Here is an 18,883-nt window from a genome sequence, read left to right on the forward strand (position 1 = left end):
GTGGCACATGCATGTAGTCCCAGCTACCTGGGAGGCTGAGGCAGGAGGATTGCTTGAGCCCAGGAGTTTGAGGTTGCTGTGAGCTAGGCTGACGCCATGGCACTCTAGCCTGGGCAACAGAGTGAGACTCTGTCTCAAAAAAAAAAAAAAAAGAACTTCAGATGTGACTTGTTTTAAAATATGTAAGTCTTATTAAAATAATGTAAATAATTGTGTATATTTATATATTTGGTTTCATTTATTCTTTAATAATTAGAATTAACATTATAGCAAATCAATAACGTATGCCCATTATTATTATTCTGAGGCATTGGACTAATTTCATTTACTAATGTGCTGCTTGGTTTTTGTTTTTATTACTTTCAGGTGACCAAGCACGTACTTTTTTCCTACAATCAGGTCTGCCGGCTCCTGTTTTAGCTGAAATATGGTAAAATGTATTATTTTGTAGATGAACTTAAATTTCTGATAGTCTGTTTTTTTTATAATATAGTGTTAACATAAAATTATTTTTAGCTGTACTTTATTATTATTAGGTAAGAATATTTCTTCAGTTTTTTTAAAAATAAATTTTGTTGAGCAAATGATTGAAAATAATTTGGAGTTAGTTCCATTCAACAAATATCTGATTTCTTTAGAATTTCTAAGGAAAGAAGATGTATACATATCATGAAGAAACATTTCTTTATAATTTGGCAAAATCCCAAAATCTTCTTTCTGTTACTTTTGTTCTATTTCTGTTTCATTTATTCAATCATCTATAAGCCCCAAATTAGCCCTTCCTCTCCAACTCCTATTTTAAAGAAATTATTCTCTTTAATATCTGTTTTTTAATAAAATATATATTGTTTCATAAAATATATATAATACGTAACAACTCCTACCCAATGTGTCTTTCCACTTGGAATATTCTCAGGCCTGACAGAGTGCAAGTCACCTGAGTATTTGAACAAATGAATAAATTAAAAATTTATTAAATCAGTTAAATTTAGAAGTATTATGCTCTTGAATTTTTTTTCTGCCCACATTGGTGGAATTCATCCCAAAGGTGTCGTATTCTATATAGAAAGGCAGTGTTTTATTGAATGCTATCTCTGGTCATTATTTCTTAATATGCAGGTTTTAGCTTTTTCTTATTTATATATATATTTTTAAATTAAGTGATGATCTTTATGTGAATGCTAAGTCATTGGTTTTGTTTTATCAACACCAAAAGTAATGGTAGTTTTCCCACCACCACCCCACATACCAATTTACCCACCTCATGCTCCTTTTAGGGCTTTGTCAGACTTGAACAAGGATGGCAAGATGGATCAGCAGGAATTCTCCATAGCTATGAAACTCATCAAACTAAAGCTTCAAGGCCAGCAATTGCCCATGGTTCTTCCTCCTATTATGAAACAACCTCCCATGTTCTCTCCATTAATTTCTGCTCGTTTTGGTATGTATTTATTAATTTAATTACCTGTTTTTGATAGTTAAACTTGATTCCTAGGCATACTATTTGGGCATTAGAAAGGGAGTTGTTAGCACCAAATGACAATCCTTAGACTCCAAATTAATTTTCATGTCTGAGATAAGAAATATTAAATTCACTGTCATAGGGTGTCCATGTGTTCCAGTTTTCTAGAGACAGTTCTGGATTATGCCTGTTGTCCAGGTCTAGTTAGTGTCCCCTTTCACAACTCCCAGTTTAGTGATAAATGATATGGTTCCCTAGGAATAGCTGATCGTAAATACTATTCTTAATTAGTTTCTTTTATGTGTATGAGCAACATAGAAAAACTTTGAACAATTTTAAACCCCTTTGAAATGGTTTAATTTGGGAGGTAATTTAAAATTATATGTAAGTAGAAATTAATTTAAAGGTTAGCCAGCCAGATTTAGGGCTGAAAGTTGCAGACTTTGGTCTAATTGATTTATTGTTCATCAGAGATAACTAGTTGGTATTAATTTTGATTAGCCTGTTTCTTATTAATTATATATGAAAAACACTCATTTTGAATGGGACATTCAGTTAGTTATCTGTATGTATCTGAAATATGTTCCTTCACTCCAGATGTTAGATATTAAAACACAGAATTCTAGAGCCAGGCTCTAACATGTCCCTGTAGTCCCAGCTAATAGGCTGAGGTAGGAGGATCACTTGGGGCCAGGAATTCCAGGCTGATGTGCACTATGATCGTATCTGTGAATAGCTACTGCACTCCAGCTTGGTGAGACCCCCATTTCAAAAACAAACAAAACCCACAAAATTCTTTCACTATTGCAGTGAGGTCTAGAGATAAATACCAAATCAATGTGTGAGCATATTTATATATTGTACTTATTTTTTTTTTTTTTTTTTTTTTTTGAGACAGAGTCTCACTTTGTTGCCCAGGCTAGAGTGAGTGCCGTGGCGTCAGCCTAGCTCACAGCAACCTCAAACTCCTGGGCTCAAGGGATCCTCCTGTCTCAGCCTCCCGAGTAGTTGGGACTACAGGCATGCACCACCATGCCCGGCTAATTTTTTCTATATGTATTTTTAGCTGTCCGTATAATTTCTTTCTATTTTTAGTAGAGATGGGGTCTCGCTCTTGCTCAGGCTGGTCTCGAACTCCTGAGCTCAAAGGATCCGCCCACCTCGGCCTCCCAGAGTGCTAGGATTACAGGCGTGAGCCACCGCGCCCGGCCTATATATTGTACTTATTATTCTACAGTTAGTAAATGAATAAAAATAATCACTTTGCTTCTTTTAAAGACTTGTCCTTGAATTCATAGGTATATTACTTACAAGAAAAGTAAAATATATGGCACACTTTCTTGGAAATAATGCAGATGCATAAATGGGTCTCCAGAGTATCTACTAATTAGAACCTTATTTTTTGTTTATTTGTGGAATGCGTGTTTGTGTGTGTGTATTAGTCAAGTAACTTAGCAGCACTGTATTTGTTATCCTTACACAAAAAAATCTCATTTAGTCAGGTAATACATTCTTTCTTTTGAGGATACTAATATTCAATTTGTAAAGGCTGCTTAGTTTTATTCATGGTGAGAGAAGAGACTCTTTAACTTCTTGGTAGGTATTTTCTTAGTTTATACAGAATAATAATATTAAAAGCAGTAGCTTACCCTCTTCACTGCTGAGTCAAAGCTGCTTTTGTGAGGTTTTTAAGGATTATTTGCTCATGGTATTTCTATAAACATAGAGTCTGCTCACTTTACTGTAAACTTGTTTTTTGGCATGTGTTTTATAATTGATTTACTAGCATTGTAAAATGTGTTCTTTTTTGTCTTTAGGAATGGGAAGCATGCCCAATCTGTCCATTCCTCAGTCATTGCCTCCAGTTGCACCCATAGCAACACCCTTATCCTCTGCAACTTCAGGGACCAGCCTTCCTCCCTTAATGATGCCCGCTCCCCTAGTGCCTTCTGTTAGCACATCATCGTTACCAAATGGAACTGCCAGTCTCATTCAGCCTTTATCCATTCCTTATTCTTCTTCAAGTAAGCACTTTGTTTCTAATGAGTCAGTGTTTTATGTGAAGAAACTGTTATATTTATGTCTGAATAGATACAGATTTCCTTCATCTTTGTGATATTACTTAGTGTGAACCTTTTCCTTTTTCTTTGTCTTTCTTTTTTTTTTTTTTAGCATTGCCTCATACATCATCTTACAGTCTGATGATGGGAGGATTTGGAGGTGCTAGTATACAGAAGGCCCAGTCTCTGATTGATTTAGGATCTAGTAGGTATGAATACTTAACACATAACTTTTCATGCTTTCAATAAGAAGTCTTTATTTAACAAATGACTTTTTTTTTTAAGCTCTGAACTTATCTAGGTTTTACTTTGTAATAGCTAAATCTAAGTACTTAACATAAATTTACTACTTAAAATTCACATAAAATAAATTTTTTATTTTTAGAATTATAAGATGTGGTATTTTACTTTTCAAAAAAATATTTCATGTAAACTAAAAATATTCTGCTGTATTTAGGTCAGTTTTTTTTTTTTTTGTCTAAAGCTTTGTACTTTTCCTTTTAAAAATGTATGTATTTCCCAGAATGTCTCATCATCATTGTACGAAGTTAATTTCTTTCTTGAGCAAATTCCGTTAATTGGGTATCTTGTAAACTTTAGAAAGCACAAAAGCATCGATGTTTCTTCATCACTATTCGTATAAATCACTATTATATTCTTCAAAGCAGTGTACAAAGAGCATTAGCTTTGACCCAGAAGAACATTTATATCCCAGCTTAAACACTCACTGATTTTGTGACCTTGTTTTTTCTTAAAGCCATAGTTTACCCATCTGAAAGATGGGGACAGTAATATCTTTTATGTTTGCTGGAAGGATTAGAAACAATATTTTCAAAGGCAATACAATACAGGACTGGCACATCGTAGGTTCTTGATATACAGTGGTCCCATGGAGTTCTATACTTAATATGGTATTTATTTTACTAAAAATAATGACAATTGCTTAAATTTAAATATTCAAAAAATATAAAATGAAAAAACAATTACTATTATATAAGGTATGATTCTTAATGTCTTTTTCTTATAAAGCTTAAATGTATCTTATTTAATGACATAAAAATTTTAAATAAATTTTTTTATAGCTCAACTTCCTCGACTGCTTCACTCTCAGGGAACTCACCCAAAACTGGGACCTCAGAGTGGGCAGTTCCTCAGCCTTCAAGATTAAAATATCGGCAAAAATTTAATAGTCTTGACAAAAGCATGAGTGGATACCTCTCAGGTAAGCGGCATACAGTACATAAGAAAGTCAGAGTTAAAGTCTTTTATATGAATGGCCACTGAAGAACTTTTATTTGAATTTGTACTTTGTTGCTCATCTGATATTTTAACATACAAAAAATTTAGCAAGCATTCGATCAATAGAAATACTATAAGTTATGAAAGGATTCAAAGATAGATTCAACTTGATTACTTTCTTCAAAGTTCTTACAGTCAAGTTTGGCACATAGTTATACACTCAACTTTTTGGAAAAAGCCCTGTCCCTTGAGAAGATCAAATCTCATCCCCTAAGCTTTGCAGTGAATGGAGAACCTCAAGTTACATGGGAGAGTGTGTGGAATTTAGCCTCAATTTGCTTTGCCTGAGAATCCTCTTCTGCATTGGGCCTTTTCTCTGCTTGCCCTTACTAAAACCCCAGGTGAACACTGCTCACCGTTTAATGCTATAACCCAAATGTAGCTGTAAGACTTGACTAGATCTCTGTAGAACATTGGAGTCCAGGCTAGAATGTTATTTAGACTTTACTAATTGAGGATAGTGAAGGGGCTATAAACAGGGAAATAGAGTTCCCACCTTTTAGCTTTCCCACTTCCTCTTCACTCAGCAAGAAATTATGATTTAGAACAGAGTAAAATAAGTGTTTAAAAATAATATAGTTTTATTCTGCCAGGGAACATAGAATGGGAGATATTAACACCAAAGAGGTAAGATAAAATATCTTATAGGAAGAAAGTATTTAAGCTCCATCATGCAAGAAATTGGACAGATTTGGACACACAGAGATTGAAGATGAGGGCATTTGAAAGGTGACAAAGGAAAACAGTACATAGCATATTTGGAGAATGAATAATAGTGTATAAAATAGGAATCTAGGGTCTATAGCTGTGGGGTAAAGAAGCAATAAGGCTTTGGGATTGACTGGACAAGCAAAAATACACAATATTTTCTTTAAAGGTATATACCTGTGTGTTAAAAACCTTTTTGAAACCAAAGGAATTATGCACACAGAGTTCAGGATGGTGCTTGTGTCTTGTAGGGGAGACGTTAAGATAAAGTCAGGGAACTCAGATAGTTTCAAGGCAATCAGTTTCTAGTTTTTTTTTAAATAGATCTAGTTTTTTAAAAAAAAAATTTTTTTAATATTTTTTTAAGAGACAGGGTCTTGCTCTGTCACCCCAGGCTGGAGTGCAGTGGTGTGACCATAGCTCACTGCATCCTCAAACTCCTGGGTTCCAGTGATCCTCCTGCCTCAGCCTTCTAAGTAACTAGGACTATAGGTGCATGCCACCATGACAAGCTAATTTTTAAAATTTTTTTGTAGAGATAGGATCTCGCTCTGTTGGTCTTAAATTCCTGACCTCAAGCGATCTTCCCACCTTGGCCTCCTAAAGTGCTGGAATTACAGGCATGAGCCACTGCACCTGGCCTGATCTATTTCTTAAGATGGGTGGTAGGTTCAAGGTGACTTTAAATTTTTACATGTATCTAATATTATATAGCTAAGATTTTCCATAATTTTATCACGTAATGTAAAACAAGGTATATTGTATGTTTAAGTCACATTTTTTTTTTCTATTTTAATGTCTCTAAAATTGGAATGTGTGCTACCATCAGTGATATCTTAGCACTTTGTTATAGTTTTGTTAGCAGTGTTTTTTCTTTCTTAGTGGTACGTAAAATAATAATGTGTCTTATAACTGATAGAATCTTAGATTTTGTGAAATATGGTATTGAAACATATTTGAGATTAATGTAAAGTTGTAATTCCTATTGTTTGAAAAAATGAACTTCTTTGGATCCTATGTTTGGCATTAAAAAACTTTCTTGAGTGCTGTGGCACAAGCCTCTAGTCCCAGCTTTTTGGAAGGCTGAGATGGGAGGATCACTTGAGCTCAGGAGTTAAGAGCCCAGCCCAGACAACATAGGGAGACCCCATCTCTTAAAAAATGAGTTCTTTTTTCAATTTAACAAAAGTGAATTAAAACATGTATAAAAGTGTTCACAGCCTAAATGTCCATCAACAGGAGAATGGATAAATAAATTATGGTATGTTTATATAAAAGAATATTTAAAGCAATAAAAATGAAAGAACTGCTGATACATACAACAACATGGATGAATTTCACAAATATTATACTGAATGAAAGAAGCCTAGCACAAATTAATAGTGATAGAAATCAGAATAGTGTACTCTATTGGGAAGGGGCCACATGCAAACCTTCTGAGGAGCAGGAAACATTTCTGTATCTTGTTATGGGTGTTGGGTGCCTGTGTGCATACCTGTGTAAAAGTTCTTAGGCAGAACACTTAAGATTAGTATACTTCATGTATGCACTGTAAACATAACAATGTAAACAGAGGTGATTTTGTGTTGGGGTATGAAGGGCATTGAATGAGAACCAGTTGTGAGCAAATGGCAAATGATTCCTAATGTTACTTTACCTAGATGTGCCACATTGTGTGAAGGTTGTGTATTGTGTTGTTTTCAGAGAATGTTGTTATTCTGAGACCTACAAGGGTAAAGCTATATATCGGTAGGTAAGGGCAAAGAGTAGTTATTGCTAATGCCCCGAAACTGAGCGTGAGCCCCAAATATATGAACATGGGGCTGAACTGGACTTACATGTTTATGCTTTGTTCAGTGAATGTAGCATTTGGTGGTCTATTTTTTTTCTTTTTGTTCCTCCTCTTCCCCCTAAACCCATAGTCTTTTATTTATTTAGATTAGTTCATTGACTCAGATATTCCTGAGTCACATATCTTCTGGGCACTCTCTTAAGCACTGGAATACAGAGAGGAAGAAGATATGCTTCATACCATTGAAGAGCCCATAGTATATAGTTCACATAATCACAGTATTGGATTAGTTGTTTAAAAGTGCTGTGATTAATATAGATGAGAAAGTGACTAACTCTGAGGATACAAGAGAGAAGGTTTCACAAGAGATGACATTTGAGCTGGATCTTAGAGGATAAATAGACTGCCAGGTAGAGAATGGGGGCACTGGCATTCTAGGCAGAGGATATTGGGTATCCAAAGGTTTGGCAGACTAAGAATGTACATGTTCAAATGAGCTTTTCTTAGTACAGTAGTCTGCTGGCTCTCTGTGGCCCTTTGTATTATTCATATTTTGCCTGCACACGTGTAAAGCCCTCCACCAGTATGCTTTAACCATTAATATTCTTTCTTTATCCTGTTGGCTCTGTTACCTAATGCTGAGGGATCGTCTTTTCACTCATCTTTGTCCAAGAACTAAAATACTAGTTTTAAACCTTTTTTCAGGTTTGAAATAGCCTTTAATTTCTCTTTATGAAAGGAATGCTCCTTTTAATACAAAGACCTTTTCAAATCTCACTTCCTGTGTAAAATCATTAGTAGGGTGAGGCTATGAGATATTTCCAGTATTTTTCTTTATGTGATTTCTATTAAATGGCCAGATTAAAAAAATAAAATGCAAAAGGTTTAAAAGTTATGTAATACAAATATTCAACTGCATGTTATAATACATAATATCCCTGATTATCAAGTCCTCTGTGTTCAGAGCTCAGTGGAACAAGCTGAATTTAGCTGCATTTGTGCTGGCTTTGTAGTAGGTGCTGTTGCTGAGGAAAAGGTGGCAGATGTAATTTCTTGCATGCAGAGTTGTGTCTGAATGGGCCTTGGCTCAGGCTGAACCCAGAGTAGGGGGCTGAGCCTTCTGGTACCCACGGCTCAGTCTCCTAGGAGTGGGAGGTGTGGCACCTGATGGGAGTGCAAGAAGGCCTGAGAGTTTGTCCTCTAATACTCTGTATGCCTGTTGTCTCCTTCCTATGTCAGCCACTCATGTGTTCTATTATCTTGCTGAAAAGACATGGGGGAGCACTTGATTTCACTAATTCTAAAGTTTAAATTCTTTGGGGCAGGGATTGGTTTGATTACTACTGAATGTCAGTACCTAACACATGGTAAAAAATGTTTTAATGTTAAAACAGGATAACAACAATGTTATTTTATAGGTATAGCTATTTAGGTTTGCATGACTTTAAAGAGGCTAAATAATTTTTCTTTATGGTTTTCCCCACTCAATTAGGTTTTCAAGCTAGAAATGCCCTTCTTCAGTCAAATCTTTCTCAAACTCAGCTAGCTACTATTTGGTGAGTTTATCCATTAATTATGAATTTTAACTATACATCCTCTATTATATAAGAAAGATACAGTTTCTGGCCAGGCGCGGTGGCTCACGCCTGTAATCCTAGCACTCTGGGAGGCCGAGGCGGGCAGATCGTTTGAGCTCAGGAGTTCGAAAACAGCCTGAGCAAGAGCAAGACCCCGTCTCTACTAAAAAATAGAAAGAAATTAGCTGGACAACTGAAAATACATAGAAAAAATTAGCCAGGCGTGGTGGCTCATGCCTGTAGTCCCAGCTACTTGGGAGGCTAAGGCAGAAGGATTGCTTGAGCCCAGGAGTTTGAGGTTGCTGTGAGCTAGGCTGATGCCATGGCACTCTAGCCAGGGTGACAGAGCGGGACTCTGCCTCAAAATAAATAAATAAATACGAAAGATACAGTTTCTGTAGAAGTTTGTGACTCAAAAATACTCCATAAAAACAGCCATTTTCTTAACCTTGAGAGCAAATATAACTGTGTAAAGCATAGTTGTACACACTTAGGCTACACTAAACTTATAAAAAAATTTTTTCTTCAATAATAAATTAACCTGAGTTTACTGTAACTTTAAAAATTTTTTTTAAAGCTTTTTGACTCTTAGCTTAAAACACATTGTACAGCAGTACAAAGATATTTTCTTTCTTTATATCCTTATTCTATATTTTTTCTATTTTTAAAATTTATTATTTTTTTACTTTTTAAACCTTTTGTTAAAAACTAAGACACAAACATACACATTAGCCTAGGCCTGCACAAGGTCAGGATCATCAGTATCACTGTCTTCCACCTCCACATCTTGCCCCACAAGAAGGTTTTCAGGGGCATTAACATGCGTGGAGCTGGCGTGTGCTATAATAATGCCTTCTTCTACAATACCTCCTAGAGGACCCGCCTGAAGCTGTTTTACAGTTAACTTTTTTTTCATAAGAAGAAGGAGTATACACTCTAACAATAAAAACTATAATATAGTAAATCCATAAACCAGCAACATAGCTGTTCATTTTTATTGTCAAGTATTATATACTGCACATAATTGTATGTGCTATACTTTTATATAACTAGCAGTGTAGTAGATTTGTATACACCAGCATCACCACAAACATATAAATAATGTTTTGTATTATGACAGCTACCATGGCACTAGACAATAGGAATTTTTCAGCTCCGTTATAATCTTATGGGACCACCATCATATATGTGGTCCATTGCAACATCATTATGTGGTGTATGACTGTATTTTGTAAGTAAAACTGTTGTGTGTTTTTACCTAATGCCTTCTATAGAGGATCAGAGAATATCTCATTTTTAATATATAGATAAATGTGATTTGATAGATGAATTAACCATGAAATAAGACAAGCCACTTTCTCAGAAGGGATATTTTCCTTTCTATTTCAAAGTTTCTTCCCTCTCTTTTGTGTTGTAAAAATTAAGGGTAAAAATTAACTCACTACATTTACATTTCACCAAAATAAGTTTATCCAACAGTTTTAGCATCATTTTTCTTCTTTTAAAAATAAGAAATTGGGCTGGCTGCGGTGGCTCACGCATGTAATCCTAGTACTCTGAGAGGCCGAGGCGGGAAGATCACTTGAGGTCAGGAGTTTGAGACCAGCCTGAGCGAGAGCGAGACCGAGACCCTGTCTCTGCTAAAAGTAGAAAAATTAGCCGGGTGTCATGGCACACGCCTGTAGTCCCAGCTACTTGGGAGACTGAAGCAGGAGGATCGCTTGAGCCCAGGAGTTTGAGGTTGCGATGAGCTAGGCTGATGCCACGGCACTCTAGCCAGGGTGACAGAGTGAGAGTCTGTCTCAAAAAAAAAAAAAAAAAAAAAATTAAAAAAATAAGAAATTGAACTCTTCAGACAATATTTTACTCTTTCTAAGTTGTGAATTTTAACATTTTCTTTAGGACTCTGGCTGACATTGATGGTGATGGACAGCTAAAAGCAGAAGAGTTTATCCTTGCAATGCACCTCACTGACATGGCCAAAGCTGGACAGCCATTACCTCTGACTTTACCTCCTGAACTTGTCCCTCCATCTTTTAGGTGAGTGCCTCTGGGGGTGAAGAGCTGTGGTTTTGATAGCTTGGCAGATATGATTTTCCTTTGGGATTTACTGAGGCCTGTGCTCTAGTTTAGAAGTGAGTTAAATATTTGCACTGTCATTTGATTTTAGTATTCAATGAGTTACATGAAAGGAATATACTAGAAGTAGGTGTATTTTCACCATGTTATGATTAAGAAAACTTATGACTAAAGAGATTAAGAAAAACTTACCCAAGAATAACAATTAGCTGAACCATGATTTGAATCCATTTCTGGCTTGAATATTCCTATACTGTTGTATATTGTAACTACAGACCATACTTTGTTTTAAATATCTTTAATACCATATTCTCACTATTAAATTACTTTAATCATTGGTAGTCTGCATTTTAGACTGAAAATTTTCATACTGTATGATGCTAAATTTGTATGTTGTATGATGTTTGTTTTAGAGCAGGAAAGCAAATTGATTCCATTAATGGAACTCTGCCTTCATATCAGAAAATGCAAGAAGAGGAACCTCAGAAGAAATTACCAGGTAGCATCGAGTGTCTAAGTTATATCTAAGTCTTCAATTCTACCTTTAAATGTAACTGAATATTTAGAATTTTCACATTCTTAAGATTTTATATGCTATAGGAAAAAACAATTTGATGGATGGGATGGGTTTTGACATCAATAAAATTCAGATAGTCAGGCCGGGCGCGGTGGCTCACGCCTGTAATCCTAGCACTCTGGGAGGCCGAGGTGGGCGGATCGTTTGAGCTCAGGAGTTCGAGACCAGCCTGAGCAAGAGCGAGACCCCACCTCTACTAAAAATAGAAAGAAATTATATGGACAGCTAAAAATATATATAGAAAAAATTAGCCGGGCATGGTGGCGCCTGCCTGTAGTCCCAGCTACTCGGGAGGCTGAGACAGGAGGATCGCTTGAGCTCAGGAGTTTGAGGTTGCTGTGAGCTAGGCTGACGCCACGGCACTCACTCTAGCCTGGGCAACAGAGTGAGACTCTGTCTCAAAAAAAAAAAAATTCAGATAGTCAAAATGAGAGGAAGAGTATGAAGGAAGAAGAGACTGTGTGTATTTGACAGGTTTGTAGACATCCAGGTTGAAGTATTTCTCCTACTTTAGGTGGAATCATTCAAGCAAGATTTGTGATGATATTTTTAGCTTTAAAAAAGTTTAAATATTGGTTGAAAAAGTACATTTGTAGCTGTTTTAACATATTAAAAAATAAATGACATTTATCAAATAAAACAAATGTATAGCTGCACAGCTTTGGTTGTCCTTACAGAAAACTCTGAGACAAAAGTTGAAATCAAGTATTTTTATTGGCAAGGATACTAAAATTATTTCTCTCTTGGGTGGATTCAAACTTATAAATTTGGTTTTCTTTTTTTTTTTTTTTTTTTTTGAGACAGAGTGTCGCTTTGTTGCCCTGGCTAGAGTGAGTGCCATGGCGTTAGCCTAGCTCACAGCAACCTCAAACTCCTGGGCTCAAGCGATCCTCCTGCCTCAGCCTCCCGAGTAGCTGGGACTACAGGCATGCGCCACCATGCCCGGCTAATTTTTTCTATATATATTTTAGTTGGCTAAATTTGGTTTTCTAGAAATGAATATTCTTAGAAGAAAGTAAATATTTTCTTGTTTATGTTTGAGTTAAAATTATCCTTAGGAGAAATATCCAAATAGTGATAGCACTCAAATGATCACAAGACATAAGTATGCTGAAACTAGCTTACAGGTTCTATAGTCTCTTAATGTGTGAGAATGCTTACAATATACTTTATGTAGTTACTTTTGAGGACAAGCGGAAAGCCAACTATGAGCGAGGTAACATGGAACTGGAAAAGCGACGCCAGGCCTTGATGGAGCAGCAGCAGAGGGAGGCAGAACGTAAAGCCCAGAAAGAAAAGGAAGAGTGGGAACGAAAACAGAGAGAATTACAAGAACAAGAATGGAAGAAACAACTTGAATTAGAAAAACGCTTGGAGAAACAGAGGGAATTGGAGCGACAGCGAGAGGAAGAAAGGAGAAAAGAGATAGAAAGACGAGAGGTTATTTTTAAGTTATTTTGTTTCCTAAGAAAATCATTACATTTAATAAGTGACTATTTCATTTGATAAAAAATGCTTATTTTTGAATTTTTATTGTGCCTTTTCCTCTGCATCATTTCATTCTTTCTTATCCTACACAAACCTGAGTCTTCTTTCCCTTGAAGAGAGAAAGAGGGTCCTTGGATATAAGAGATTTTCAGGGCTGATAAGTGGTAGAGAAAGCATCTCTGCAGGGGACGTCTCAATCAAAGGAAGATTGACTGCAAAGCAATATGGAGTGAGGAGTGAAGGCTGAGCAAGGCATTAAATAAAAGCAAGCTTAGGATCAAGATTAAGAGTCTAAGGAATTGGAAAGTCAGAAAGATCAGAGCAGGGAGTTGAAAATCTAGAGAGGAATCAAGAGGATGGTCTTGCACAGGTCCTTGGGATAGTGTTGTATAAGTGGGGTCCCTAGGAGGACTGGCTGCGTTTTAAAGGGCCAGGGATGGAGTATTTTGCACTGAAGTAATGTAAATATAATTTTTTTCTTCTTTGATATAAGAACAGAGGTATAATTATTCCTGTTAACATTTATATTTATGAAGTCATCCTTTTGCTTATTAAGAGAAAAGCGGCTGTAACAAAAGGATGTTCTTGTGAAGAAATCAGAAAGTCTGACGGACGAAGCCACTTTTGTGGAAATCTTTAGACTCATTGATAAAACTAGATTTGCACAGCTACCTTAGGCACTATAGCCACTAAGTGCTAAATGCTGCCTCATCTTTATTTTTGTCTTCCCACCAGTTTTTGAATGATGCAATTTTTTTTTTTTTTTTAAGAGAAGGGGTCTCACTGTGTCACCCAGGCTGGAGTGCAGTGCTATCATAGCTCACTGCAGCCTCCGAACTCCTGGGCTCAAGCAGTCCTCCTCCTTCAGCCTCCTGAATAGCTGAGACTACAAGCATGTGCCACTGTGTCTCGCTAATTTTTAAAAACTTTTTTTAGAGACAGGGTCTTGCTGTGTTGTCCACAGCTGGAACTCCTGGTCTCAAGTGATGCTCCCACCTCAGCCTCTTGAGTCACTGTTATTACAGATGTGAACCATCATGTCTGGCATTTATGTAAAAATTTTAATTTAAAAATTAACTTTATTATTTGCAGGCAGCAAAACAGGAACTTGAACGACAACGTCGTTTAGAATGGGAAAGAATTCGTCGACAGGAACTTCTCAATCAAAAGAATAGAGAACAAGAAGAAATTGTCAGGTTAAATTCTAAAAAGAAGAGTCTTCATCTTGAGTTGGAAGCACTGGTATGGCTAAAATTTAAGTGAAATTTATCTGAATGATGCTAGAGTTACCTGTTGAAAATGTAGTTGTCTTTTTAAATCACATGAATAAGTTATGTTTTAATATCAGATTGTCATATTTTCATATATGCTTTTAACAGGCTGGACAGAAGAGTTTACTGAAAAAAGGATAGTTTCAAAATTCTGAGAATTATGTTGCAGTCTCAGTTCAGATGCTAATGAACAATGTACTCTTGGGCAAGACATTTCCCTTCTTTATGCCTTACTTTGGCCATGTATAAAGTAAAAGGTTGTGCTAGTTCAGTAGTTTTCAGTTTTCAAGTTGATCTCAAGAAGATGCTCTGCAGAGAGGACTAAGGAGGGCAGGAGATGCAAAGCCTGAGCAGCAGAGCGGTGTTATTCTCTCCCCAACTCTTCCCACACTTCACAACAGAGAAACTCCACATTCATCTGCTTTATTTTTATTGGGGTTTTATTTTAGATTTGCTTGGAAAAAAAGAATTCTGTTAAAAAAAAAAAAAAACAAAATGTATTTAAAACTGTTGACCTAAATGATCTCTTACAATTACTTCCAGTTCTACAGGACTATAGTTCTTAGCCAGTATTGGCCACTGTACTTGCCAGTTTTTATATATCAGCTAGTAGAAGGTCAAGTTGTTAAAAGACTTTATTTGAAATGCAAAATGAGAAGATATGAAAGGTTTGGCACTATTCTACCTTAGAATCCCATAAGGCTGACCTGATAGTATGGCAAGGTTTTGCAAAAATGAGTGTCTAGGTATGTGGTAGAGCCAAATTTAGATCTTATAGGTTGGTCTGAGTGCAGTGGTGTTTACAATTAATTGATTACAACCGGTTACAGATTCCTTTGTTCCTTCTCCACTTCACACTGCTTCACTTGACCAGCCTTAAAAAAAAATTTAAAGTAAAAAAAAGATCTTGGCCGGGCGCGGTGGCTCACGCCTGTAATCCTAGCACTCTGGGAGGCCGAGGCGGGTGGATCGGTCGAGGTCAGGAGTTCAAGACCAGCCTGAGCAAGAGCGAGACCCCCGTTTCTACTAAAAAAATAGAAAGACATTATATGGACAACTAAAAATCTATATAGAAAAAATTAGCCGGGCATAGTGGCGCATGCCTGTAGTCCCAGCTACTCGGGAGGCTGAGGCAGTAGGATCGCTTAAGCCGAGGAGTCTGAGGTTGCTGTGAGCTAAGCTGATGCCACGGCACTCACTCTAGCCTAGGCAACAAAGTGAGACTCTGTCTCAACAAAAAAAAAAAAAAAAAAAGATCTTGTATAACTGTACTCTTAACACTTTACTTGGTTGATGATTTGATTTACATTAAAAATTGATTTTTTAAAGTAAAATTAGCCTAATATTGTATCTTTAGTCAGAAAGGTACCATTTTATGCCTTCAAGTGGATAGATATATACCACAGTTATTAATCATGCCATAGTGCTGCAAAATAGGCCTAAAAGGCTTTACCTTCTCTGTGCTACTTGGCTATCTGTCTGAACCACCATCTTGACCGTATATAATAAGAGGAGACCTTAAGATTGATTGTTTTTCCCGCAAGAACTGGGGCAACACACCAAGCACAGTAACATAGGGTAATGTGCAGAGTTTGGAAAGGTCTAGAGCCTATACTTATGTTTTTTTTTTTTTTTTTTTTTTTTTGAGACAGAGTCTCACTCTGTTGCCCAGGCTAGAGTGAGTGCCGTGGCGTCAGCCTAGCTCACAGCAACCTCAAACTCCTGAACTCAAGCGATCCTCCTGTCTCAGCCTCCCGAGTAGCTGGGACTACAGGCATGCACCACCATGCCCGGCTAATTTTTTCTATATATATTTTTAGCTGTCCATATAATTTCTTTCTATTTTTAGTAGAGATGGGGTCTCGCTCTTGCTCAGGCTGGTCTCGAACTCCTGAGCTCAAACGATCCGCCCACCTCGGCCTCCCAGAGTGCTAGGATTACAGGCGTGAGCCACCGTGCCCGGCCTACTTATGTTGAATATAATAATGTGAGCTTCAGGATGGACACAGCTTATTCCTTTTAGCATATATTTTCAAATATGAAACATACTCTTTAGTAAAACTTTTATTATCAGTGATTTTTACCAAGGGATCTCATTTCTCCTCACCCTACTGTATTAGTTTGCAAGGGCTACTGTAACAAAATATGACAGACTAGGTGGCTTATACAACAGAAATTTATTATCTCACAGTCCTGGAGGCTAGAAGTCCAAGATCAAGATGCTACAGGTTTGGTTTCTTGTGTGGCCTCTCTCCATGGCTTGCAGATGGCCACCTACCCTTCTCGAGCCCCATTAAAAATGTCTGTTTTCTGGGATTTTTTTCTTCCTTGGAAGAAGAATAAGAAACGGTACTTCTTGCTTACAAAAAGGAGTATTAGTATAGTAGAGAACTGTTGCCAACAAGGTCCTCCTGGACACTATTTAATTAGAAGAAATTAGATGACAATATTGAAGGTAGAAGCTCAGAGAAGGTAATGCTAAACATCACATGCAAACATTTATTCTTCATTATTTTGAGACTGTCTCTGATATTAAAAATTAATGCCTAAATGCTGAATTCAGAAAAAAATTCAGTATGTTATGTTTTTGCCTTCTCATCTTAACATATGGGCTCTTGCATTCTCAGAATGATGTGTTTCCTGCTAATAACTCTCTTGAGTTAACAGATACAACTCTAAATCATATTCCACTTGGTTTTTTTCTTTCTTTCCTCCCCCTTCCTTCCTTCCTTCCTTCCTTCCTTCCTTCCTTCCTTCCTTCCTTTCTTTCTTATTTTGTTGAGACAGTGTCTCGCTCTTTTGCCCTGGCTAGAGTGCCGTGGCATCAGCCTAGCTCACAGCAACCTCAGACTCCTGGGCTTAAGCAGTCTTTCTGCCTCAGCCTCCCGAGTAGCTGGGACTACAGGCATGTGCCACCATGCCCGGCTAATTTTTTATATATATATTTTTGGCTGTCCAAATCATTTCTTTCTATTTTTAGTAGAGACGGGGTCTCGCTCTTGCTCAAGCTGGTCTCGAACTCCTGACCTCGAGTGATCCTCCTGCCTCGGCCTCCCAGAGTGCTAGGATTACAGGCGTGAGCCACCGCGCCTGGCCTCCACTTGGTTTTAGACATTTATTTTAGACTGAGTATGAATGATAAATGACATTTAAAAATTTAGCTAAATAAGAATATTATGCTCCTGGTAAACATTTCCAGTAGCATTTTATGTTGCTGTATATTTATATGATCTTCCTATAGAATGGCAAACATCAGCAGATCTCAGGCAGACTTCAAGATGTCCGACTGAGAAAGCAAACTCAAAAGACTGAGCTGGAAGTTCTGGATAAGCAGTGTGACCTGGAAATTATGGAAATCAAGCAACTTCAACAGGAACTTCAGGTAAGTCCTTTGCTGCTAACTTGTCCTTAAAGATGTGTGGTTATTAACAGTTTCACTTTTGGGGTCATGAACCCCTTTGAGTACCTGATAGATGTGTGATCTAAATACACACAATCTTGTATATAATATCAGGAAGCCATAGACCTCTTAAAACTCTGTTAGGCATTTGATTAAGTTCTGCTTAATATTTTTACATAAATGGACATTTATCATTTTGAGTTTTAACCCTTTAATAAAAAATATGTTTATATATTTGTTTTAGTTAATTCCTTCTGTTATAACAAAATACCTTAGGTTGGGTAATTTATAAGCAACAGAATTTATTGCCAACATTTCTGGAGACTGAAAAGTCCAAGATCAAGGTGCCAGCAGATTCAGTTTCTGGTTGAGGGCTTGTTCTCTGCTTCAGAAATGGCACCTTCTTGCTGCATCTTCCTGTGGCAGAAAGGGCAAGGCAGCTCTCTTCAACCTCTTTTAAAGGTCAATAATCCCATTCCTGAGGGCAAGTCTCTCATGATTTAATCACCCCCTAAAGCCCTACCTCTTAATAACATTGGTGGTTAGGTTCCAACATAAGAATTTTGAGGGAACAACAACATTCAGATCATAAAATACATTAAAATAAAGTTATTGCTACTAATTTTAGGAAATATTAACTTAAAGTTATTCTTTTCAGAATTGTGGTGAAAATGTTGACTATACCCTCAGGGACCTGGTAATTCTCTTCTGTACTTATGCAATAGAGTCTGGCTCAATTATTATTGTTTGCAGAATAGGAGCTCTGGAAGCATCATGCATCTCTAGAATCTTCCTATCCACTTTCTCTTATGGTACGGACTGGCAATTAATCAGTCTTTTCACGTTGTCACAACAGATAATAGACTAAAGCCAAAAACATTTCCTGTCTGATTTAAACTTACTTCCCTAGTTATCCCTGAGTTTTTAGTTCTTCTTTGATAGGCACATATTCATCCCGGAGTATCATGGCCTGCTTATACACACCTTCTAGTGCAGGTACCTCTTAGCCTTTGCCCACTGTCATTCACCAGTACACTGAAAATTGTCGGCTTCTAGACATACCCCATTTACAAAGGCTTTTCTTCACTGCTTTTTAATTTCAGCCAGTCATTTGAAATAGATTTACGTTTAAATATTTGTTTTTTAAATTGTGCATAATCCCATTCTAGT

General features: G+C 36.8%; 1 protein-coding gene across 4 annotated transcripts in view; it reads left to right on the forward strand.

Moving 5' to 3' along the window:
- Window positions 1–18,883, forward strand: part of ITSN2 (intersectin 2) — a 139,602-nt gene that overhangs the window by 48,050 nt on the left and 72,669 nt on the right. For all 4 annotated transcript variants that reach the window (XM_069494829.1, XM_069494830.1, XM_069494831.1 and 1 more), the window contains 11 exons: window positions 367–430; window positions 1,278–1,441; window positions 3,280–3,486; window positions 3,635–3,731; window positions 4,605–4,744; window positions 8,814–8,877; window positions 10,801–10,938; window positions 11,391–11,476; window positions 12,732–12,994; window positions 14,135–14,284; window positions 17,555–17,695. In XM_069494829.1, the coding sequence (XP_069350930.1) occupies window positions 367–430; window positions 1,278–1,441; window positions 3,280–3,486; window positions 3,635–3,731; window positions 4,605–4,744; window positions 8,814–8,877; window positions 10,801–10,938; window positions 11,391–11,476; window positions 12,732–12,994; window positions 14,135–14,284; window positions 17,555–17,695 (1,514 nt within the window). The remainder of the gene's footprint in view (window positions 1–366; window positions 431–1,277; window positions 1,442–3,279; window positions 3,487–3,634; window positions 3,732–4,604; window positions 4,745–8,813; window positions 8,878–10,800; window positions 10,939–11,390; window positions 11,477–12,731; window positions 12,995–14,134; window positions 14,285–17,554; window positions 17,696–18,883) is intronic.

Source organism: Eulemur rufifrons, chromosome 19 (assembly GCF_041146395.1).
Source record: "Eulemur rufifrons isolate Redbay chromosome 19, OSU_ERuf_1, whole genome shotgun sequence".
Taxonomy (NCBI): Eukaryota; Metazoa; Chordata; class Mammalia; order Primates; family Lemuridae; genus Eulemur; species Eulemur rufifrons.